The sequence below is a fragment of the Solanum pennellii genome, chromosome 2 (genome assembly GCF_001406875.1).
Source record: "Solanum pennellii chromosome 2, SPENNV200".
Classification (NCBI taxonomy): Eukaryota; Viridiplantae; Streptophyta; class Magnoliopsida; order Solanales; family Solanaceae; genus Solanum; species Solanum pennellii.
Window position 1 is genome coordinate 35,188,396 of NC_028638.1, and position 26,123 is coordinate 35,214,518.

The window sequence follows — 26,123 nt, forward strand, 5'->3', positions numbered from 1 at the left end:
ATTTAAGAAGTTTTGTATAGCATGTCATATTCAACCAATAGTAGTATATGTCTTCGGTTCCTGATAATTGTTAGTGACTGAACACTATTTTATTTTAAATCATAAAATATTTTAGAAAATACATACCTGATTTTATGCATATAATACTTTGATCTTCATAACGAGATCAACCAAAATATGAGCTAAAGAAAAACAAGAACTCACTCTTAATTAGATAGAGACTCGTGCTGATAACGTGTTATAAAATCAAGCTCATGGCAATATAAATATAAAGAGATGAAGACAAGAGAAGTAAGATGGAAGATAAGACTTTCTTCTTATTCAAGTGTATGTAAGTCTCATATGTATATATTACAATAGTGAATGAACAACCCTATTTATAGAGTGAGAAATCACTCCAAAGGTCACCATATTAAGTATCATAATAAATAGATACATTCTTATCCAAAAAGGTTCATGTAACCTAGTGAATATAAATGGTTGTTCATGTACTAACTTTATGGACTATCCACTTATTCAATGTATTTATAACAGTTTATTCTTTATAGTTTAATTTGTTATCATTATATTTTTTATAGATGAAAAAACAATTTGTACAATATAGTGATATAGATGAAAAACTATTTTGTTTCCTATAAATAGTGATGGTCTCATCTATGTTGTATACAACAACATATGAACAAAAAAAAATAGAGTGAAAAAGATGAGTAATATTATATTGTGTTTATGTTGAGATTATTGTAGTGAAAGAGAGAGTTGAGACATAGAAAAATATGTCAAGTCTTCAACTATATTCACAATAGAAAAGAGAGTAATTTTATATTGAAGGAAGGTGTTCTTTTTTGGACTTTTGAATTCTTCAAATAATTCGGAGTTGCTTGAGTTGTACGACATGTGTTGGGTTGGTGTATCCTGAAGAGGACAAATCAAGAGTGATACTACTATTTTTGTGTGGATTATGTCATATTGGGCTTAAATTTCCTTAAAACTGATTGTGGAATCGCCTTTCAAGACTGTACTCCTCTTAGTCTAGAAAGTAAACTCGAAAAATCCCAGGATCACCTATAATTAGGGCCAAGTTCTACATGACACCAAGTAGGACGAAAAATGACATGTAGAACATGTGTGCCTATTTGTTCAATTTTACACAAGTTTAATTGTCTACTTGTGCAGACCCAAAGTTGAAGAGCATAAATGTAATTCGAAGCCAAGTTAAAGGGCATATTTATGTATGGGTGATAGATGGATGCAAAAGTATATACATAAATACACATGATTATATATTGAATTTACAAAGTATGTACACTTTATATATACATTTCTCCTTGCTTCAAAATTTAAATTAAAGAAGAAAAAGAGTATATGACAACTTAGAACCATATACAAATATAGAAGAAAGAAAACATATCCCTTACAAACTTAGAATCTTATTTTAAGTTTATGTCAAAAGCTTACCAATAACATGGCTTACTATTTTTTGAAAAATAAACGATAGTCTAAGGTATCCACGTTACAAAGTTTTATGTGTACATTCGTACTTGAAAAACGATAGTCTAAGGCATCCATGTTACTTTGTTGAAGTATATACTCGGCCAAAAATCAATGTTGGAGAACAATTCACAATTTTTTCCTGGTCCCTCTGATCCTTTGCCACCACACATATACCATGATCAAGTTTCATTAAGGCATAATACATATATTGTACCCTAAATTTGGTTTTAAATTTTAACTTTGATCTCCAACTTTCATAATGCACAAACAAACACTTTAACAATCCAACTTTTAAATAAATAAACACATGAGTCCTACATGGCACAATACACGTAGGACACCACGTAGGACAAAAAATGACATGTAGGATGACATATAGGATATTTGTGTCTATTTGTTCAACTTTATACAAGTTTAAATGTCTGTTTGTGCACATCCAAAGTTGAAGGGCATAAATGTGATTTGAAGCCAAGTTAAATAGCATATTTGTGCATTATGAAAGTTGGAGGTCAAAGTTAAAATTTAAAGCCAAGTTTATGGTCCAATATATGTATTATGCCTAACATATAACCTGACAATACACATGATTATATCTTTTCATCTAGAAGACGAAAAATTAATTGTAACGCCATTGCCAAGTACATGTGGGATAAAATCGACATTATATGTATAGGGTGATCACGTCTGTGTTCTACCAACTGTTGGCGAGGAAATTTTGAGTTGATCGCAAAAAACTGTCTGGAATAATATCAACAAGTTCCCTACTTTAGTCTCACTTATTGGAAAGCCTTGTCATTGGTTGTCATCCGCAGGTAACTTCATGTGCGTTAAGGACAATGGGAACATATTATGAAGAAAGCTCGAGGCTCCTTTTATTGAGTATGATGTATGGAAAAATGAATATTCTAAATTCAAGGTGACACAAGTTGGGGACTTTATTGCAAAGAAGGCTTTGTTTGTGGAAAGTTACCAAATTCCAACATAATGATAAATAGAGTTCCCAAATATGTGTTTATTAGGTAGAAGTTTCTAGTATTAATTGAAGAACATTGCTATTGTTTCTGTTGAAGTAGCTTATATAATTTGTGTTGTCCTTTTCTTTAATTGATTTGTGAATGTATAATGGTATATAGAAGTGAGATTTGAATTTGATATGGATCATTTTTTATGTAAAAATGTGATATTGAATTTCTACGCAACAAGTCATCAGGATTTGGTTGCACCACCATTTGTTGATAGACAGGGTACAGTCACCAAAACTTAATGTTATTGAGAAAAACTCTTTGTTCAACGCAGTAAATATCCACAACTTTTCCTCATAAAATTTGCCTAAAGAACGAACTCCACTAAACTCAAGTGTCCTTTAGATTATAACTATATAACCTAAGGGACTAACTGTAACACAGTATTCTGATTATCCATTACAAAACTTGAATAAAAACAAGTAATTACAACTCAAGAACAAAAAGACTCAAAAACTAATTGTGACTTGCTAAGGACTAGGTTTTTTATCGATATTTGTCAATAATCAAAACTTATTTCACCTCAACTCAATCACTAATAGTGTTATGATGTTGGCCAATAAGGGCACATTTTGTGTCAGATACATATATGTTATATAGACATATTCTCCCATTCTTATATTGTGAAGGTGTTCAATTGTATATATAACGAGTTTAATAGTCTATTTGTATCTTTTAAGAAGCCAAAAGTAACCATTTTCTCCTCTAGTAAAATACACTACATTAGTTAGTCCTAAAAAACGTCTTTATCATTAGTCATCTTCTAAAATCAAGAAAATGCACAATTATACTAATGTATGTAGTCACATCCTTAGCTATACGTACACCAATAATACTAATGCATGCAGTCATATCCTTCCGTCAATGTGTGTGTAATCTACGACGAAACAAATACTTAAATATGATATGAGATTAAACTCTACTATATATGAAGTTACTAGTCATGTGTTCTGTTAAAAGGTATATTTTATATATTATGTCATACATATATATATATCTTTTCACTTGACATCTACTCACATTTATGTCTTCCAACTTTGACACTAAAATTTGTATAAAATTGAGATTCTAAACTGAAAGATAACAAAAGAAATTAGTGGATTGATTATCAAGCGAAGCTTTTACATTGATCACCCCAGGACGGATTCGCTATAGCCTATATATAAGACAAGTTACGGTGATAGTCACACAAAATCAGAAACTTGTTAGTGTAGAAATTCAACATCATATTTTTACATTCAAATCTTGCTACTATATGTATATACCAACATTATCCACAAATCAAACAGAAACCATGACAATAATATTCTTCAATTAATACTACTAGAAATTGCTACCTAGCTAGTCAATCCAAGGAAATTAAACTTTCCACCTACAAAGCCTTATTTGCCACAAAAGGTCGAACTTGTATAGACTTAAACTCCGCAGATCATATTCAATAAAAGGCTTAAATATATTACTGAATTTTGAAAAAAATGTTTCTCTATGTCATTCGTCAATGTTTGTTCATCTATGACGGTAAAAGTTTGCTTATCTATGTCATTTTCGTTTGAGAAAAGACTAATTCATGTCATTATTTGCTCATCTATGTCATTTTCATTCGAGAAAAGACCGATTCATATCATTATTTGTTTACTGAAATGACATAGATAAACCAAACTTTTAATGGATGTCATAAATAAGCTTTTTCTCAAAATTAAATTCGATGGCATATTTGAGCCTTTTCCTTTTAAAAAAATAAATTAGTTAATGAGGTGGCTCAAAATACAAAATATTCTTAGTTTACGAATAATGACATGAATGAATCTTTTTTCAAATGAAAATGACATAAATGAGCCAAACTTTTAATGAATAACATATATAATGAGTCTTTTCTCAAAGTTTGATAGCATATTCGGACTTCCTACTATTTGATGAGTCAATATCTTAAAAGGTCATTCAATTTTAAGAAATTATCTAGTAAAATCACTAAACTTTGTTTAATATCAACAAAATCACTCAACTTAGACAATTATATCGATAAAATCAATCAACTCAATTTATTACTAAAAAAATTAACATAGAAAATAAATTATTTTTATGCCATGTAAATATGAACTCCATAAAAATAAAATTTTTAAAAAAATCATCAAGATTTTTCATGAATAAACTTAATAATTATATTACTCTCTCCGTTTCAAAAAGGATGACCTAGTTTGACTTGGAACGGAGTTTAAGAAAAGAAAGAAGACTTTTTAATCTTGTGGTTCAAAATTAAAGTTATGTCAAATGTATCAAAACGCCCTTTATTCTTGTGGTCTTAAACATGCCACGTGGAAAGTTAAAGTTAAAGTGTTGCCAAAAAAAGAAAAGGGGACATTCTTTTTTAAACAAACTAAAAAGAAAATAGGGACATTATTTTTTAAACGGAGGGAGTAGTATATTATTATATAATTAAATTATATTATGATAGTTTTATCCAAAACAAAAAATGAAAAAGAAAAAACCCATTAAAAATTGTCATGTCAAATGATTGGGTACATGATTTTTATCGTATAAATATATATACGTTGGATTAATAGTTACAACTCTGCAAATATTACTAAGGTTATTAAAGTTGAATGATTTTATTGATACAAAGACATAAGTTGAATGATTTTATTAATATAAAATAAAATTTAGTAACTTTACTAGATAAATTCTTAAAGTTAAATGACATTTGGAGATATTAACTCCTATTTGATATAAGCCTAAGTTAATAAAATCAAATTTCTCTCTAGAATAATAAGATAAATCAACCTTCGAATACAACTTGGTTAGTAAAGAATTTAAGCATTAATATTCTTCTATTAATAGTACAAATAGGAAGATACCTGCTGTGAAGGAATTAAGATCTGACCATAAAGGCATTCCAAGGAGTGAGGAAACTTGTTGATACAATTCCACCTATCTTTCTCCAACGACCAAATCAAATTTTCCTTGTAAAAACACAAACGCCAACACCCAATGCATGTAATGTCGGCCTTTACCCATATGTTCTTGGCACTGGCGTTACGATAAATTTTTCCTGGAAAGATACAACTACCCTTTTTAATGACATCCACCGTTTAATGAAATTTGATTATTGTCTAGGTATCGGTAAGAAGCAGGAAAAGTAATGTAAATTGTTCTCCAACATTGATTGTATACTTCAACAACGTCGAAGTATTTGTTTATCAAGTAATGTGCACATACAACCTTGTAATCTTCAGCCACAAAATCATAGGCAAAACCAAATATTGGAGATGTTATCCAACAACGATTTTTATTCAGAGAATTTGGAATGAGTTTGTATTTTCCAATTGCCATGTTGCTGATAGTTTTTTTTAATTATGATTGCTTTATAATAAAATTTAAGCCATATTTAAGGGTAACTCTAATTTGGTGCTATACAATTCAAGCCTTATTCAACTGTAAATCTAATTTAAAGCGGCTCTCCAATATAATGATGTGCCTTAATTCTGTTTAGTTAGTTACTGCCAGAAACTGGCTAATTATGTAATGAAGTGTGATGTGTGTAGTTAGTTAGAATTGATTCTTCATTCTCTATATAAATGTTACATGTCTAGATTCATAGTGAACAACAAGATATTCACAATTTGGAGTGAGGAACATGCGTTTCGAGTTTGCCTCAAGGGTGTATATGAAATTTAAAAATACCTGTGGATACGAATACTAGTTACTATAATGTCAAAATTTAAGAGTTTTGCATCCGGAGTGATTTTGGCTACCGGATTTGTTCACATACTGCCGGATGCATTTGAGAGCTTGTCAAATTTCTCGTTTGCTGGACTTACTTATAGCTATGATTTATGTTATCGTAACGATGATGGTGGATTTATTGGCAAATGAGTTTTTACAGGAAAGTAATTGAATAACCCAATCACTGTGAATAGTGATGAAGAAACAGAAGCATACGCATTCAACTCATGCCTCTGCTATGCTGTTTCCGGAGTGTTCTGACAAATCCGATTTATCTCACAGGCAATGCCGTCTACAATCATCAAAAGTCCTAATTACATCTTGCTTTTGAAACTGTTGTTAAGTGTTTATTGATGTGAATTCAAACATGTATGTATTGGAATTGGGAATTTTGGTGGCCTCAAGACAATGAAGCCCCTTGTAGTTGCATTAACATTTCATGCATGAGTTTAAGTGGCTGCATTGCTGAGGTACATTATTTTAATAGCCTGTTTGGTCAAGTTTTCGAATATTTCTCTAATTATTTTTTTTTTTTTGCATTAACAGGCAAAATTCAGAATTTAAGATTAAAAAAACTGCAGGCAATTTTCTTCTCCCTAACAACACCAATTGGAATTGGAATATCACCGATGACATATCAAGGAATTTAGGCGAATATCTGGTAAAAGATTATAATCTAAATAATCATGACAAGGAGATTGCAAGGAGTGATATATTGAAAAGATCGTACTTGTAAACTACTCGCAATAATTATATTGAACAAAATATACTGGGAACAACCCCGGTTCTCTGTCTCTATAACCAGTTTCTCCAAGTATTTTGCATGCTCAAGCAAACGTTTCATCAGTTCAATAAGCTCTGTCGATTCATCGTCTTTGTAGAGATTCCTCTGTAAAATAACCTTTTAGGTTTTCAGATTCTGCAAAGACCGTATGAATATGTTTTCGTAGTTGTGTTCCAACACATCCATGTGTTCACACCATTGCTTTAAGAAAGTGCGGATACAGGAGAACCACAAAACAGGATATAATCAATTACGGGGCAAAAATTTAACAACATAGATCAACACTTTTCAGAAATAAATATTGATAGACGAGGTCTTTCATTAAGAAGATTCAGTACATTTTTATGAGATATACTTTATGGGAACATGTTAAACTAATATGAGATAATAAGCATTTAGAGTAACATAGAAGTTGAAGTTGTAGTAGATGAATGGGAGTGTAATAGTAACACTTTTATGCCAAACAAAACAACAACTACTTAAGGTTCACACATAAAATGCAGAACTCTATATCAAACACACCTCTGACACATGAAACAAAATGAGTGAAAACGAAACAAAAGTATCTCGAAGAATCAAATCAGTTGAAAACATGCATACGAACCTCTTTAGGATGTATTGTCAAATTCTCTAGACAAGGAGTTAAATTTAAGAGTCTATGGATGCCAAGGAAGGTACATTTGTAATGAAACTTCTTCTTTTGCAGGATTATCATGGAAATCACCTATTCGCGGAGATAAAAGTAGATTCATTTTAGTATATTGAGTATCAGAATACCAAATTTATAAAGCTTAAAAACATACCATACTATATAACAGTACTCCCTCCTCTCGTGCAATTTAGTGTGTGATTTACTACTTCCTGTCGTGCCGGCAGAGGCCTGTTAGGAAAGTCGAGCTACGAGAGAAAGGAATATCTGTAAATCATTTTTTAACCCCAGCAAACACAATAGGACCTGTTGACGATTTCCCTACATTGAAGTCACCCGAAGAGGTACCTAGTAGCAATATATATATATAGTAAGAAGCCGGAGCTGGCATATATACGAGGGAAGTACTGCGAAAAGCAATCCACCCCCAATGGCAATGCTGATGTCAAGGCACCCAAAAATTGCCTGGTGCGAAGAAGGACACTCAAAATTGGGCTTACAGATTATTTATTGGGAGGAATGAACTTGGAGTATGTGATATATCGAAGAAAATATCAAAGAATTTAGGCCAATATCTTTTTGAACTGTCTTGTAAATAAATAGAAGCAGTATATATATTCATGTCTTGCATAAAAGGAGTAAACTGACCTTGATGTACCAGGATGGGATGATTAGCTCGTTAGCACATGCTATGCTTTTGTCAATTACTTCACCAGATACACGGAAGTCGTATAATTCGTAGGTAAGATGAGCCTGGATCAAAGACGACAGGTGTCCAAGCCTAACTTCCACACCAACAAAATCCCCAGAAATCTTTAAATGTTGAACATATGGAGCAACGATTTCAATGTAACAATCAATTCGAGTATCGTGCATTGTCCAGGAAGGAAATAAACTTCTCATCAGATCAACCGGTAACAATCGAGGTCCACAGATATTACCAACGTTTACAGAGAATAGTTGTTGGGCACGCATCTATAATGAGAATATGGCAACGCACTCATTCAATCAATTCCAATTTATGCCTCAATCCTGTCAGGGGATTGATCGATCTTGCTCCCCATCACATCACACTCATTTTTTCCTTCCAATTAATTAACTCTCAAACACAAACATGTATATCTCTCTTACACAGACAAGCGACTCCATATCCAATTAGATTTTTCATCTCTCCATTATAACTTCAAATCTCTCTACCAATCCTACATATATAAATATATCTACCCTTACAAAAAGTGATAAACTAAGTAAAAATGATCAAAAATGCCCTTAAACCTTTCAATATAGTTTGGCTCAAAAGTGCTCTTATTATTAATACTTTCACTCAAAATTGCTCTTGTGGTCAAAAATGGATCAAGAAGATGTACTTTTCTGAATAAATATATTTTATCTTTTTAAACACATCTTCTTTATATTTAAAATATTATAAAAGAACAATTCTTCTAAAATCATTTTACCAAATGAATATATAGGAAATATTTTTTTTCTTTTTAATCTCATTTAATCAATTAAAACACAATAATTTCATGTACTCTTTCAACATATAATATAGGGATAATACATTTATATGCCCCTTAACTTAGTTTCAAATTATAACTTTGACTTTTAACTTTGTTACTGCACAAATAGATGTTGGGTTTTATTTGCCCTAAATTTCTTACCATAAATAGGTTTTCCTTTTAGGAAAAGGTTTTGAATTGACTAATCCTTTTTCTGGTAGGAAAAGGTTTAGGACTCTATAAATAGAGGCATGTTCCTTCTAACTTAATCAGCATTCACAATGTAGTCTTAAGGGATTTGAGAGTTGTGGTTAGAGGGAGAATTTGTGGGTCACAAGCTTGATACGTTATCACTTGTGTGAACCTCCCATGTATTCCGAGTGATTTGGTTGAGGTTGTTTCCCTCTGTATTTTGTACTCTCATATTTATAGTGGATTGCTCATCTCCTTTGTGGACGTAGGTCGATTGACCGAACCACGTTAAATCTTTGTGTCTTTTGGTATATTTCTCGTTGTCTTCTTACTCGTGGTCTTTCGAGGTTTGCTTTGCTAGCTTCCGCGTTTACACCTGCTTATTTTCGGTCCTAACAAGTGGTATCAGAGCCAGATTCAATGATGGAGTCAGGTTTAGTGGTTCGATAATCGATGATTGAACCAGGTTAGAAGGAGGTGTTCATCTTGACGGGTGTAGTTCTAGCCGCAACCTTTTTGACAGTAATGAAGATTTTGTTGGAGAAATTGTTTCAGAGAGGTTCTCTGTGTTGAGACATAAATTTTGCAAAGGAGATTATGGAGAGGAGAAGCAAGTTGTTGAAGATTAAGTGAAGAAGGTGGACAAATTTATTTTGTCAGAAATTCAGGCCAAGGGGGAGATTTGTTGGGTTTTATTTGCCCTAAATTTCTTACCATAAATAGGTTTTCCTTGTAGGAAAAGGTTTTGGATTGACTAATCCTTTTCTTGTAGGAAAAGGTTTAGGACTCTATAAATAGAGGCATGTTCCTTCTAACTTAATCAGCATTCACAATGTAGTCTTAAGGGCTTTGAGAGTTTTGGTTAGAGGGAGAATTTGTGGGTCACAAGCTTGATACGTTATCACTTGTGTGAACCTCCCATGTATTCCGAGTGATTTGGTTGAGGTTGTTTCCCTCTGTATTTTGTACTCTCATATTTATAGTGGATTGCTCATCTCCTTTGTAGACGTAGGTCGATTGACCGAACCACGTTAAATCTTTGTGTCTTTTGGTATATTTCTCGTTGTCTTCTTACTCGTGGTCTTTCGAGGTTTGCTTTGCTAGCTTCCGCATTTACACCTGCTTATTTTCGATCCTAACAATAGACACCTTAACTATCCAAAAATTAAACAAAAAAAAAACTCGGATATTTCAGACACAATGAGTGACATATAATTGCTATGACGTGGATAAGTGAACCACTAAGTTGTTGCCAACTAACTAAAATAAATACACCTAGATTTTAAAAAAATAAAAATAAATTATAATATAGAATAATGTGAAAAATAAAACAATTCATTTCTGCAAATATGTTTACCACCTTTTCTCTCTTTCTTCTAAAAAAAAAACCCTAATCTAAACTTCTGAAATTCATGTTTTTATATTCAAATCAAAGAAAATATTGTTCAAGATATGTGCAAAAAATTCATATGCTTGAACGATTACCTATTCTTTTTCCTTAATTTAGTCAAGGTATCAAGGTTAATTGTACCGCACCGCAAGGCATTAAATTAAAATCCAACAATTGCAGCGCCTTCGTCAATGTGGCCGAGGCATATCGCGATACGGAGGGTCAAGGACACATGTCAATCTTCAAACCAAGGGTCAAGAACACATGTTACTTTTCTAATCAGCCATTGGGGGGTTGCTTGTAGGCTAAGATGAGCAATTAATGCTCACCTTGCCAAGACAAGGACTTCCCCCAAAGATGGGACAACAAATGATGGGGCAGTTCCTCTTTTGGAAATAAAGTAGTCTGCTGCCTTTTTGTTAAGTTTCCTTTTGTAGCTTTTCTTTTTGGGTTTTGCTTCCCAACGTTTTTGACTGATTTAAAAAGGGGCTTGTATAGAGTTTTTAGGCAGTTTTACTTTTGTAAAGACTTGAAAGAAATACATATTGGAAAATTGGCATTTGCCTCCCAACTTAGCTTTCCGATTTGGCCCCTTGCTTGGCTTTTTAGTGGATTGTCGTGGCCGTCTTGTTGATACACCTTTGGGTGATTGTTTGGTTGTTTGGACTGAGCATTTGAAGGGCTATGCAATCATTCAAGACTGTCCCACGAGGTTGAGAAAATAGCTCCGTGAAAAGTGATATTAGAGCTTTGGTGAAGCATGACGTCAAAGTCCCAACGGAACGAGGAGGCTGGCCAAGAGAAGGAGCTGGAAGTTCGGAGGTACACTACCAAGAAACGTGACAAGAGTAAGGTAAGAGACCCTTCTAGTAACCCTTCTATTAGTGGTAGAGTTGCTGGGGAAGAGGGGGAAGGGTCGGACACCAGCCAACTCGACGAAAAGATTATCGGAGTTGAGGCGGGGTTGTTAGCCCTAAATAGAAATGTTGTTGTTGTTGAGAACAATTTTAGTTCTTTTGAAGATGTATCTCTTGAGGGTTTGGATGATGTGAAGAACAACCTGGTTGAGATTAAGGAAGTTCGCAAAGAGGGTTTGACCAACCTCGAACTCAAACTCACCGAGGCTCTCTTCTCCCTTCAAAGAGAGTTCGAAGCACTGAAAAAGCAGGTTGATGAGGCTGCTGAAACGGGGGTTGATGCTCCTGTGACTGTGCGTGAGACACGCATTGAGTCTCCCAAACCCAAGGAATTTCATGGGGAAAGGAGTGCTCAAGATGTTGAAAATTTCTTGTGGCAGATGGACGCCTACTTTGAGCACGTGAATATGCAAAGTGAAGCTGCCAAAATCAGAACGGCTGCCATGTACTTGACTGATACAGCATGTTGTGGTGGCGGAGGAAGAAAACGGACATGGACAGGGGGTTTTGTTTTATTGATGACTGGGAGCAGTTCAAGGAAGAACTCAAGCGTTAATTTTACCCGCAGAATGTTGTCCATGAGGCCCGTCGGAGGTTGAGGGAGTTGAAACAAACTTCCTCTATTCTGGACTACGTGAAAGAGTTCACGAAATTGACACTCCAAATTTCGATCTTGACAAGTGATGACTTGTTGTTTTACTTCTTGGATGGTCTCCAAAACTGGGCCAAGCGAACTCCAAAGGTGTCAAGTCCACGACGTGGACAAAGTAATAGTAGTGGCAGAATCGCTCAACGATTTCCGGGCAAATGCAGCAAAGGGGAGGGACAATCGGAGCAAAATTACTCCTCCCAAGGTTGACATAAACAGGAACAAAGGCAGATCAACACCAAACCGAGGCAGCGACATGAGAGGTAACACCCGTAATCAACCCTCTAATTTCCGAAAGAACTACGAGGATCGCAAGAAAGGCACTCCTCATCGTGAAGGTTGCTATATCTGTGGTAAAACAACACATGCTGCTCGTTTTTGTCCATCCCTTAGTAAATTGAGTGCCATAGGCCAAAAGCATTTGAGAAGGCTGCTACGAAAAGCGGAGGTTCGTCCGGGGAGCAACATGGACGGAACAGTGGGATGACCAAAGGGAAAAATATTGTTGTTGGTATGTTTAATCACATGGAGTTGTTCAACCATATCTCACTTGTTGCTTTAGCTGCCCAGCTTGCTAGTAGAAGTCGCGCGAATCATTATTCATCAATGCCAAGTTGAATGGCAAGGACGTGCAGATTATGGTGGACACAGGTGCGACTCACAATTTCGTTACGGAGCAGAAGGCCAAAGAACTTGGCCTAACTTACGTTGCCAGCAACACGATGTTGAAGACACTCAATGCCCTCCCCACTTTTGTCCATGACTTCGCTCCTAAAGTTCCCATCGATTTAGGAGATTGGACGGAGTTGACCGACTTCACCATTGAACCTATGGACGTGTTCGATATTATTTTAGGTCTGGACTTTTGGTATGAGGTTAACGCATTTATTTCAACGCGTCACAACCAGCTGCACATCAGCGACACTGGAGGTTCATGTGTGGTACCCTTTATTCAGCTACCACAAAACGGGATGCACTTGTCAGCGATGCAGATCGTTAAGGGTTTTAAGAAAGGTGAGCCAACCTTTATTGCTTCCCTTGTTGGAGACATCAAAGACTCTTCTGAGGCAGTACCTTTGTCTCCTTGCATTGAGAAGGTCCTTAGTGAAAAAAAGGACGTGATGCCGGAAGAACTTTCCCAACGGTTGCCACCCCGAAGGGAAGTTGATCATCAGATTGAGCTGATTCCCGGGGCAAAGCCTCCTGCCATGACGCCTTATCGTATGGCACCCCCGGAATTGGAGGAGCTGAGAAAACAACTCAAGGAGTTGCTTGATTTGGGACATAGCAGGTCGTCCAAGGCGCCATTTGGTGCGCCTTTTTGTTCCAAAAGAAGAAGAAAGGGACGATGCATTTATGTATCGATTACCGGGCGCCCAACAAAGTCACGGTGAAGAACAAATACCCCATTCCTTTAATTGCTGACTTTTTGATCGATTGGGACAGACCAAGGTGTTCACGAAGATGGACTTGAGGAAAGGTTATTACCAAGTTCGGATTGCTGAAGGTGATGAACCTAAGACAACTTGTGTGACTCCTTATGGTGCTTTTTAGTGGCTGGTCATGCCCTTTGGCTTGACAAATGCACCGACGACATTTTGTACATTGATGAACAAGTTGTTCCACCCTTACTTGGATCAGTTTGTGGTCATCTACATGGACGACATTGTCGTCTATAGCAACAGCATGGAGGATCATGTGGAACACTTGTGCAAGGTGTTCAAAGTTTTGCGTGACAACGACTTGTGCGTGAAGCGAGAGAAGTGCAGTTTTACTCAGCCTACTGTGCAATTCCTCGGACACACGATCAGTCATGGTAAGATAAGGATGGACAGAGACAAGGTGGAAGCAATTCGAAATTGGAGGCTCCAACAAAGGTACCCGAGTTGCGGTCTTTCCTTGGCCTCGCCAACTATTATCGACGTTTCATTTTTAGCTACTCGGCTATTGCTGCTCCACTCACTGATTTGTTGAAAAAAAATCGTGAGTGGGAGTGGACTGATGATTGCCAAACTGCCTTCGAGAAACTTAAGGCAGCAGTTATGGAGGAGCCGGTTTTGGCACTGCTGATTTTACTAAGGCATTTGAGGTGCATACAGATGCTTCAAATTTTTCTATTGGTGGCGTTCTAATGCAAGAGGCCCACCTGATAGCTTTCGAAAGTAGAAAACCGAATAATGCGGAACGGCGGTATTCTGCTCATGAAAGGGAGATGACGGCTGTAGTTCATTGTTTAAGAACTTGGCGTCATTATGTGTTGGGTGCTCATTTCGTTGTCAAGACGGACAACGTCGCGACAACGTATTTCCAGTCTCAAAAGAAACTGACTACCAAACAAGCACGTTGGCAAGACATCTTGGCCGAATTAGATTTCATCGGTGAGTATAAGCCGGGGAAGGCTAATGTGGTAGCCGACGTTTTTAGTCGCAAGGCTGCCTTGGCTGCGATCGTGAGCTCGAATTGCAGCACTATTGTTGACGAGATAAGGGAAGGCATGCAGCATGATATCGTGGCAAAACAACTCATCGTCTTGGCCCAACAAGGCAAGACGAAGAAATTTTGAGAAGAAGGTGGTCTGCTCTATACTACGGGCAGATGTGTGTACGTCCCGAAGTGGGCTAATCTTCGACGTATGTTGATCAAAGAAGGACATGACACTGTATGGGCTGGACATCCTGGGCAGAAGAGAACCTTGGCTTTGTTAGAGGCTTCTTATTATTGGCCTCGGATGCGAGATGACATCGAGGTGTATGTGTGAACTTGTCTTATTTGTCAACAAGACAAGGTCGAGACGAAGGCGTAGGGTGGACTGTTATAGCCGCTGCCCATCGCTGAAAAGCCTTGGGACAGCGTCACAATGGACTTCATTACACGCTTGCCGAACTCTAAAGGGTTTGCAACCATCATGGTTGTGGTTGATCGCTTCTCAAAGTACGCGACTTTTACTGCAACGACGGCCAGTTGCAAATCTAAGGAGGCATCCCGTATCTTCCTGCGCGACATCGTCAAATATTGGGGCATACCCAAGCATATCATCAGTGGTCGAGACCCTCGATTCACCGATACGTTCTGGAGAGAGTTGTTCAATCTATTGGGGTCGGAGTTATATTTTTTGACCAGCTTTCATCCACAGACGGATAGGCAGACCGAGCGTATTAACGCGCTCTTAGAATGCTACTTATGGCACTATGTCAATGCAAACCAAAAGGATTGGGACAAACTGCTTGACACTGCCCAATTTTCATACAATTTGCAGCGGAGCGAAGCAACGAGAAGGAGCCCTTTTGAATTGGAAACGGGGCAGCAGCCTAACACACCCCAATCTTTGCCCGTGGACGTCGGCTTGATGAGTTTGGGGTGCCTATCATATGGCGAAAGCCTGGGAGGAGCAGGTTAACCTTCCACAGTCATATCTTGATAAGGCAGCCCGAAAAATGAAAAAATTTGTTGATCGGAAGCGGCGCCCAGTTTACTATCGACTTGGGGATCGAGTAATGGTAAAACTCAATCCTAGACAGTTCAAATCATTGCGGAATGTGAGTCAAAGTTTGATTTGCAAGTATGAAGGCCCTTTCGAGATTATTGCCAAGGCTGGCAAGACTTCATATCGAGTTGATACGCCCCACCACTTGAAGATATATCCTGTCTTCCATGCTAGCCAACTGAAACCATACTTTGAAGACAAGGAGCGGGGGCAGTTCGGGAGAGCTCAAATTTTCATCATGCCGCCGACCGTGGACAAACAGATCGAAGCCATCATTGATCATCAAGTTGTTCATGGCAAAGGTTGGAATAACTCAAGTTCACACTTCCTTGTTCATTGGAAAGGGACAGCACCGGAGGAGGCAACAAGGGAGAAGTATGAGGACTTGTGGCAATTTCGCGACAAGGTCCATAATTATATGCAGTTGTGTGTCGTCGGGGTCGTCGCCAAATCAGGTGGGGGAACGTGTACCGCCACACAAGGTGTTACATTAAAATCCAACAATTGCAGCGCCTTCGTCAACGTGGCTGAGGCATATCGCGATACGGAGGGTCAAGGACACATGTCAATCTTCAGACCAAGGGTCAAGAACACATGCCACTTTTCAGATCAGCCATTGGGGGGTTGCTTGTAGGCTAAGATGAGCAATTAATGCTCACCTTGCCAAGACAAGGACGTCCCCCAATGATGGGACAACAACTGATGGGGTAGTTTTCTCTTTTGGAAATAAAGCAGTCTGCTGCCTTTTTGTAAAGTTTCCTTTTGTAGCTTTTCTTTTGGGGTTTTGCTTCCCAACGTTTTTGACTGATTCAAAAAGGGGCTTGTATAGAGTTTTTAGGCAGTTTTACTCTTGTAAAGACTTGAAGAAATACATATTGGAAAATTGGCATTTGCCTCCCAACTTAGCTTTCCGATTTGGCCCCTTGCTTGGCTGTTTTAGTGGACTGTTTTGGCCGTCTTGTTGATACACCTTTGGGTGATCGTTTGGTTGTTTGGACTAAGCATTTGAAGGGCAAAATATAGGAAATATTTTTTTTCTTTTTAATCTCATTTAATCAATTAAAACACAATAATTTCATGTACCCTTTCAACATATAATATAGGCATAATACATATATATGCCCCTTAACTTAGCTTCAAATTATAACTTTGACTTTTAACTTTGTTACTGCACAAATAGGCACCTTAACTATCCTAAACTTAAACAAAAAAAAAACACTCGAATATTTCAGACACAATTAGTGACATATAATTGCTCTAACATGGATAAGTGAACCACTAAGTTGTTGCCAACTAACTAAAACAAATACACCTAGATTTTAAAAAAATAAAAATAAATTATAATATAGTATAATGTAAAAAAGAAAACAAATTCATTTCTGGGAATATTTTTACCACCTTTTCTTTCTTTCTTCTAAAAAAACAAACCCTAATCTAAATTTCTAAAATCCGTGCCCTTATATTCAAATCAAAGAAAATATTGTTCAAGATATGTGCAGAAAATTCATATACTTGAACGATTACCTATTCTTCTTCCTTAATTTAGTCAAGGTATCAAAGTTAACTCTTTATAAACAAGAATTGCATATTGTTGGTCAGATGTTCAAACCAATATCGGAATAACTACATGAAGCTAACGTTTTTATTGCAAAAAATTGAGGAAAGGATAAAAATAGTCCATCTTCTTTGGTTTAAGTCTCAAAGCGATCCTTGAGTTTTCACATAGAGCAGTAATAGTCCCTCATATTTGCAATATTGGTGCACTTTTAGTTCTCATCCAAAATTTTATCTGTTTTTTAGCATTGATTTTATCCATAAACTAGTAAGGGATGTGCAGTCGTCATTTTATATATTTAGTAGAAATAACAACTCCATATGAAAGTACGTGAGAAGAAAATACTTTGTTTTGTTTAGTAGAAATCGACTTGCAGGTAAAGTCGAGAGGTTCATCACGATAATTTCACGTGCAATAGTACAATTTTTTCTTTTCCTGCAAAGTCATATGTTAAGATGTTCTTAGTTCAGCTGCAGTAATATTTCTAGTGAACAAAACAAGGTATTATTCTTATGACCTCTCAGATATAGTTATTATTTCTACTAAATATATAAAAAGACGATCGGACATTTCTTATATAAAATTTTGGGCAAAATTAACATTAAAAAATAGGAAAAATTTTAGGGAAGGACCAAAAATGCACCAATATTGCAAACATGAGGGACTATAAGTGCTCCATGTGAAAAATCAAGGATCACTTTAAGCCTTAACCCAAAGACGAGGGACTATTTTGAGTCTTTCCTCCAAAAAAATTTCAGAGCAGCCCATAGATATAGCAAGTCATGAATTAACTTATTCTTCTTTCTTTAGTTTGAAGTATGTTTGTTCTTTAAGTTGTCAAACACTTGATGGAAAGAAAGATGTTTTGTATATTATGATTGTCATAGTGAGTAGCAAATTACAATTACGAATTTTCAAAGGCTAAGAAACAAACATAAAGTACTAAAAATTATTAAGTAAAATGGTGCACTTAAACTGTTTGATAAATGCCTAAATGAACTTTTCAAAAATTAGAATGAGAAAAAAATGAAATTTTTGATTTACAAAAATTAAAAAAAAAGTCTTTTCAATGTTTTTTCACTGTTGGGATCCTCAAATTTTATCTCTGATGCGTCTAATTTGGGTGTAATTCACGCATTTTGCCAGGTAGGATTCAAGTGTCTTTTTATAGTTAAGGTGCCAATTTGTGCAGTGACAAAGTTAAAAGGTCAAAGTTATAATTTGAAGCCAAGTTAAGGGTCCGATTATGTGTTATGCCTATAATATATGTCATATATATAAGAGTATAACGTATCTATCATTAATTTATATTTGTATAACGATAAAAAATAATGATAATAAAATATTTTCATTTCTCACCCATTAAATAACAATAAGGGCAGTTTTGGACCAAATTATTGTCGATAAGGCACTTTTGGACTGAACTACAAAAGAAGGGCATTTTCGTTCCTTCCGTATAGTTTAAGGGTATTTTAAAGTCAAAGTATTGATGGTAAGGGTATAATTTAGCCAAACTATAAACGGATAACATTTTTGTTCCTTTCGTAAAGCTTCGTTGGACATGTTCCTTTGACATGTTTCAATCGTCAGCTTTTTTCTTCTCAACATTTCTGACCCTTTTCGCTAAAACTAATTTCAAATTAATTTTTTAATTTTAATTTTTAAAAAAACTGATGTATTTAATTTTTCACACATACATTATTTTTTGAATTCTTTGATTATTATTATTTGACTTTCTTATTATTATTTTATTTTTTCTTTCAACTTTTGGTGTAAAAATAAGAGAAATAGAAAGAAAGAAGTGAGAATGAAAAAAGAGAAAAGGAATTTAAAACTAATATTCTATATTGTAATTTAGCTTTTATATATGTGAACTAAATTTGGGGCATTTATAATAATTTTTACAAGAAAATAATTTAATAAATAAATTTGACCAGCAAATTAAAAAAAATCACCTAATTTAATTTGATAGAAAAAATGAAAATTTAAAAAGACCTTTTTAATCTTGTGATTTGAAATTAAAGTTACGCAATATACTGAAATATTCTTTAATTTTGTTGCCTTAAATATGTCACTTAAAAATATTAAAATTAAAATGTTGGCCCAAAAAAATTGACCATTCTTTTTTAAATATAATAATAATAATAATAATAATAATAATAATAATAATAAGAAGAAGAAGAAGAAGAAGAAGAAGAAGAAGAAGAAGAAGTCACTCTTTTTTAAATAAACTTAAATATAAAATGATGTTTAAGTTAAGCTCCATGACATAACTTTATGGGACCCATATAAGAGTCGTTTATAGAGTTGAAGTTTTGTTTGAATATGCTATTTATATTTAAAAGTATTTCTTTTTTTTGCTAGTAGACTATAAAATTTCATAAATTGTAAAAATTATTAAGATAACTTCAATTGGTTATATATATAACCTTGCCAAATAAGCAAAAGTTCAAAAAAGAAATATAATACACATCTACCACAAAGTTATTATACAAAAAAAATACAACATTTATTGATCAAACTTTAGTTTAATAAAATAGTAAAATTGAACACGAATTGTAGATTGTAGTGTACTACTCCTTTATATAATCTCTCACATACTACGGACGACTGACAACTTCCTCACATTCATCATGCATTTCTCAATATAAATGATATACATGTTGTTAAGAATAGTAATATCAATTATAAATTTAATTGATAAGAATAATAGTTATATATGATATAAATGGTTTAAAAGTAATATCAACTATAATATTATTTACATATAAAATAAATGATTATAAGATATAAAATAATGGACTTTTTATTTTTACGAAATACAAACAAGTAGATCAATTTTTATATTTGAAAAATATATAAAACTAAATATTCAAACACCAATTTTATTTCATAATTTTAAATTATGAGATAAAATCACATGTCCAAGCGCTAACTAAGAGGGTGTCTCGATTGACTTCTGAAAGTATTTGGTAAATATAATATAAAATAACTTAAAATAAGTTAGACCATCTCCAATCCCACTCTATTTTACTCTCCAAATTGGAGAGTAAAATAGAGAATGGACTCTCCAATCACCCTCCATTTCATCTTTATTCTCTATATATAGAGAGTTGAATAGTAGTTCTCCAAACTATTCTCACTCTCTATTTCACTTTTTCATTATTTTATTATTTTCTATTATTTTGTTATTAACATATTATTTTTCATATAAAGTTATGAATTAAATCTCTAATATTTATAAATTTTTTAAAATGTAATAGATATTTTTTACAAATATATATTATTTGATATATACTACATATATTCCGAATTAATAATATTTCATTTTATTTATTTTTTTGTCAATTTAATATAATATAATTTTATTATTAATTTTCACTATAAAGAATGCACGGTTTTAAATGGTCTACAATTGTTCAAAATATTCGTAATTGACGTTCTCAAAAGAAGAAATATTACAAGATGCAAGAATAATTGAGCCGAAAAGATGTTGAACGTACATTCGGAGGTTTGCAATCACGTTTTGCAATTATCATAGGATAATCACGTTTTTGGAAAAAAGGAAGTGCTACATGATATAATGACATTGCACAACATAATTGAGGATACACGTAATCTTAATGCACCAATTCAAGATGTCGTAAAGGTTCCAATCGCCACGAAAAAAATGGTGATAGACGAAAATCTTCTATTGGAACAATTTTTAGCTATACATTAAAAAATTACGGACAAAAATGCTATTTTTGAATTCCATAATATGTTAATAGAACATTTATGTGAGCAAAGTAATACTAATATTGAAAGTTGTGTATTTATGTAATGCTTGTATAATCAAATTTCATTAATGATTTCACTAATTTGAATTGTTCATTAATTTGTTTATTATATAATATTTGCTTTAAGGTATGTTATTTAGAAATTTATAATAAAATATAATTTTATATTAAAAAAAAGAATTTGTAAAAATAAAAATTTATATACATAAAAATTATATAAAAATGATTATTTCGAAAAAAGAAACAATGGATTTATATTATGAAATAAGAAAATAAAAATGAAATAGAAATTATAATATGATATTGAGAAGAGAGAAAAAGTAAAAAGAGAATTGAGTTGGTGCTGGATAAAACGCTATATTTGGAGAGTGAAATAGATTACAGGATTAGAGATGCCCTTAGGAAGTGTTTGACAAAGTAAAAATAACTTAAAATAAGTTTAATATGACTTTAAAATTAAAATTAGTCAAAATAAAAAGTTTTTTATTTTTGACTTAAAAATCATTTCAATTTAAATTTCTATTTTTGACTTAAAAACTACTCCCTCCGTCCAGAAATGTTTGTCATATTGCGCTTATCGAAAGTCAATTTGACTGATTTTTAAAGGTAAATTAAATCACATTAATTCGACACTTTAAACAAAAAAATTAGATATTCTAAAACTATATGAAAAGTAGTATAAATTACAATTTTTTCATATTAATATGATGAAAAAATGCATCTTAAAATGTTAGTCAAAGTTTTTATAGTTTGAATCTAAAAATAGAAACCATGACAAACAATATCGGATTGAGGGAGTATTTTTTAAAGTCAATCCAAACGGAGCTCTAACTAGAAGCGGAGCTAGGTGAGATTCATTGGTTCAAAAAAATCCACTACCTTTTCTGTATTTGTATTAAAAAATTAAATAATATATATATATATATATATATATATATTAATTTGTGAATTCCTAACAAAATTAATTAATGACTAAAGATAAAGAAAGGGTCGTGAAATACTTTTCACACCGGTGTTTCGAGTGGATACATAGCAACTAGCAAGTATTTTTTTTCACTCACTTTTCTTGATTAGCAAACATACTTGAGGTTCAAGTAAAACCAGGCCCAAACCCTTTTTTAGTATTTGGACTATATAACCAAATCGTAGGCCCAAATTTTCTCTATTTATTCCTCTCTCTCTCTCTCTCCAATAATCAAATCGCTGCAAACGTTCACCGCTGCGAAACCTTTTCAGCCGCCGAGTTCCTCAAAATATCTTTTTTTCGCCCAAATCCAATCGTAAAGTTCATCTCTTTCTCTCTCTGCCTTCCTGTTTTTCACGATGCAAAAACCCTAATCATGATTTATTTAGCGGTCTTCTTATATGATTTTGTTTTCTGGCTTTTTTTCGTTTGTTGTCTGATAATTTTTCGAAATGATAAGGAAGAAAAAATGAGTTCAAAGATGAAATTTTTGTTCAGTTGTATATTTCTGGTTATTAATTAGATTAACTTTTTGAATGAAAGCGAAAAACAAAGTTCAAAGATGAAATTTTTATCTAGTTCCATTTTCTGTTTCTTAATTAGATGATATAGAGGATTCATAAAGTTGAATCCAACTAGTTTGGTATTGAAGGTAGAGTTTATTAATTGAACATCATATTTATCTTCCTTTGTTAATAGTTGTGTCATTTGTGGTTATTGACAGATCTTTCAAGCGCCAAGCAATTCTGTTTTTTACTAGCAATGGCAACTAGTGAGTAATTGATCAATTCCCAAATTGGATATTAATTTTGTTATGCTATTTTTCTAATGATTTTTACTTAATTGCAGGACTTCAATTTGAAAACTCGTGTGAAATTGGAGTTTTCTCAAAGCTGACCAATGCATATTGCTTGGTAGCTATTGGGGGTTCTGAAAACTTCTACAGGTTTGTTTTTTTCAATCTTCAAGTCATATGTTTCTTAATAGTATTTGGTAATATTGGAAAGTTATTTAGTTTGAAACTAAAAGATTTGAAAAAGAATCATTGGAGCTGAGCATTCAGAATTTCCAAGATGAGAACAAGGAAATCAGAGATAAAGATTGAATAAGTACTTGAGCTAGGAATATGGGAAATGACAATGAAGAAAGTGGGAAAAGGATAGCCTTTTCCTCGTTCACTATTTAGGAACTTTAAAAATAGACTCCAATGTCTAGGCACAAATATAAAAGTTGTTATAATCTAGTTTTCAGGTTCTCAACTCAATGAAAATGATGTGATCTGTATATTTTTTCCAGCACATTTGAGTCTGAGCTATCAGGCATTATCCCAGTGATCAAAACCTCTATTGGAGGAACAAGGATAATTGGAAGACTCTGCGCTGGTACTTGACAACAACTCTAGCTATCTTGGAAATTTATTGTCTTGTTTCTCAGTGACTCTATTGGTTAACTAATTTCACTTCTCTGACTTTGTGCAGGAAACAAAAATGGTCTTCTCTTGCCTCACACTACTACAGATCAAGGTAATAATATATTCTCCATGCTCTAGAAATATCTTTCTTATTTGCGATAATGTGATTAACAGTAATTTCAACAAGTGGTGCACTTGTAAATCTTTGAGGTAAAGATCCGTAACTGGACTAGTATTCAATGGGTAGAAATCCATGTTTTTGTGCACTGTGCTATTTTTAATTAACAGTGTTATCCCGGTACTTATGTTTTGTTTCTGCTGTGATATGAACCCTGGTATCAGAGGTTCACACCCTTGGGCCTTCTGGATGTGTTATACCGTTGTTTGTTATGATGATAAGTCTTAGAGATACTTTTGGTGGTTTAATCATCTGTTATACTTGATACCTACATATGTATTACCTATATTTTTTGCCCTTGTTATGTAGTATGTACCACCTTTCTTGACTTATTTGTTTTTCAATTAGGTTTGATGAACTTAGATCATGTTTGGGTTGACTGATTTCAAATTGGATAATTTGATAACAATTTTTATTGCCTATGTTAAACTTGACAATATGTAATTGTCTTTACAACAAAATAAGTGTTTGGACCTTCAAAAGAAAAAATAAGGCTCACCTAAATTGATGGAAGTTCTGAATCCATAAAATATGGTAAAAAGCGTAACAATTCCTTGTGTAGCATTTCTGGTTTTATATTTTCTTTTTATGTAGTAGGATTGATTGACAACAATAGTGAAAATGAGAATGCGTCAAAAAAACTTGAACATACTAGTCCTTAATTGTCACTTGATATGATGATATCCCATGCTCATTTAGTGTGACAGAAGTTCTGCTTGAAATATTTAAATTCTTTTCTCACTAAAGCTGAATTGACTTCTATCGCTCTCATCTTTGACTTTGGTTCTGCCTTTTTATTTATGTTTCTGCTGGTAGAACTTCAGCACTTGAGGAACAGTCTGCCAGATGGAGTTGTGGTCCAGCGCATTGATGAGCGATTATCTGCCCTGGGCAACTGCATTGCTTGCAACGATCATGTTGCTCTGACACATACAGATCTTGACAAGGTAATTAATCTGTTTGGTTACTTTTTGCGGCAAATTGGAATGATATTGTGTAGATCTCTGATGTTTATTCCCCTCCCTGTTTATTAATGTCGAGGCATAAGCCAATTATTGTGTATTTTTGGATACAAATGGTCGGCATCTCGTCTATAGTTTGTCTTATATAGAGAACTGAATAACTCGTGAGATTAAACACAAGTTAATCCTTGTCATATAGTATTGCATTAGTGTGTTGTTCCAATGTTCAGGCATGTATAATGGGAGAAACGTTCTTCATAGATTATAGTCTCTACTCTCTATTAATGCAGTATAATGCTGTCAGTAGGAGTTCTCTCTGCCTTGTTTATATTTTGCTCAACTTTGTTTATTTTACTCTTAGGTCAATCGTTTATGCTCCTCAAATTAGTGCCTCAATCCTTTACTTTACGTTCTATTCCTATTGTTTTTACCTCAACTAGTTGCGAGTTGCTCTTCTCATCATTTTGATTAATTGGGTTCTGTCACCTAAGATTGTCAAATGTAATTTTTGTCAGGAAACGGAAGAGATGATTGCTGATGTTCTTGGTGTGGAAGTTTTCAGGCAAACAATAGCAGGGAATATTCTTGTTGGCAGCTATTGTGCTATCTCAAACACAGGAGGTTTGGTAAGTAGGCAATCTTAAATGGAGGGAACAGGGTGATGGAGGAACAATCCTAATGCATAATATACATAAACGAGAATATAAGTGTTTTCATAATATACCATTATCACTAAGTCATACTTGTCACATCAGTTTGTACTTAGCTATAGTAAATTCATATTGTTTTGTTGCCTCATCTCGCTAAGACTTCTTTTTGGAGCAGGTACATCCTCATACGTCCATTGAAGACTTGGATGAGCTTTCAACTCTTCTTCAGGTTCCTCTGGTTGCAGGAACTGTGAACCGCGGTAGTGAAGTGATTGGTGCTGGATTGACTGTCAATGACTGGACAGCATTTACTGGCTCGGACACTACGGCAACAGAGCTATCTGTTATTGAAAGTGTTTTCAAGCTGAGAGAGGCTCAACCTACTGCTATTGTTGATGAGATGAGGAAATCGTTGATCGACAGTTATGTCTAAGTTATTATTTAAATTGCATGTACTACCAAATTCTGGGTTGCTGCTTTAATTGTGTTTCCTATGTTAAATGGTCTCACTTGATAAAAAGCAGATTTATGTTTTTAATCTTAATTGCGTTTTTCTGGTTTTCAAATGTATAATGTAGTACATTTGAGTATAAGAAGAAATTTCTGTCTCCATATAGTATTTTCCATTTTCATAGTGTGTTTTATTTTGAAGTTAAAAATTGCTTATGACTTGTGGCCAGTTGACTCACCACAAGAACTTACGTATCATCTTATTCAAGTGGGGATAGGAACATACATGTTCTATAGTTTTGAACATGGGTAATAGTCTTCAAGAGCAACAATGTTCTTAAATTAGTTAATTTCTACATCTATATCTCTGCATTATT

At 34.1% G+C, this 26,123-nt stretch overlaps 2 protein-coding genes across 5 annotated transcripts; one reads left to right on the forward strand and one right to left on the reverse strand.

Annotated features, from left to right (window-relative positions):
- Positions 1–6,929: 6,929 nt before the first annotated feature.
- On the reverse strand, positions 6,930–9,021 carry LOC107010597. Of its 4 annotated transcripts, XR_003576697.1 has the most exons (4): positions 8,315–9,021; positions 7,821–8,014; positions 7,622–7,741; positions 6,930–7,218 (listed from the first exon to the last, which is right to left on the reverse strand). XR_003576697.1 is itself a non-coding variant. In XM_015209877.2 (2 exons), the coding sequence occupies exons 1-2, from the start codon at positions 8,639–8,641 to the stop codon at positions 7,138–7,140; spliced, it is 408 nt and encodes a 135-aa protein (XP_015065363.1). In that variant the 5' UTR covers positions 8,642–9,021; the 3' UTR covers positions 6,930–7,137. The 4 variants fall into 4 exon arrangements, 1 of the variants encoding a protein (XP_015065363.1); XR_003576698.1 differs by lacking the exon at positions 7,622–7,741; XR_003576696.1 differs by having other exon boundaries at positions 6,930–7,741; positions 8,315–9,020.
- A 13,236-nt stretch (positions 9,022–22,257) lies between these two features.
- On the forward strand, positions 22,258–25,910 carry LOC107011838 (eukaryotic translation initiation factor 6-2). The gene is made up of 8 exons (XM_015211495.2): positions 22,258–22,411; positions 22,820–22,867; positions 22,945–23,041; positions 23,392–23,477; positions 23,574–23,618; positions 24,501–24,631; positions 25,162–25,272; positions 25,472–25,910. The coding sequence occupies exons 2-8, from the start codon at positions 22,858–22,860 to the stop codon at positions 25,727–25,729; spliced, it is 738 nt and encodes a 245-aa protein (XP_015066981.1). The 5' UTR covers positions 22,258–22,411; positions 22,820–22,857; the 3' UTR covers positions 25,730–25,910.
- The last annotated feature ends 213 nt before the right edge of the window (positions 25,911–26,123 follow it).

Coding starts and splice junctions, on each gene's coding strand:
- LOC107011838 (XM_015211495.2), top strand. Junction 23,042..23,391: donor GGTTCTGAAAACTTCTACAG/GTTTGTTTTTTT, acceptor TATTTTTTCCAG/CACATTTGAGTCTGAGCTAT. Junction 23,619..24,500: donor TCACACTACTACAGATCAAG/GTAATAATATAT, acceptor TTCTGCTGGTAG/AACTTCAGCACTTGAGGAAC.
- LOC107010597 (XM_015209877.2), bottom strand. CDS start 8,641: ATGCGTGCCCAACAACTATTCTCTGTAAACGTTGGTAATATCTGTGGA. Junction 7,219..8,314: donor TCCCATCCTGGTACATCAAG/GTCAGTTTACTC, acceptor ACTTTCTTAAAG/CAATGGTGTGAACACATGGA.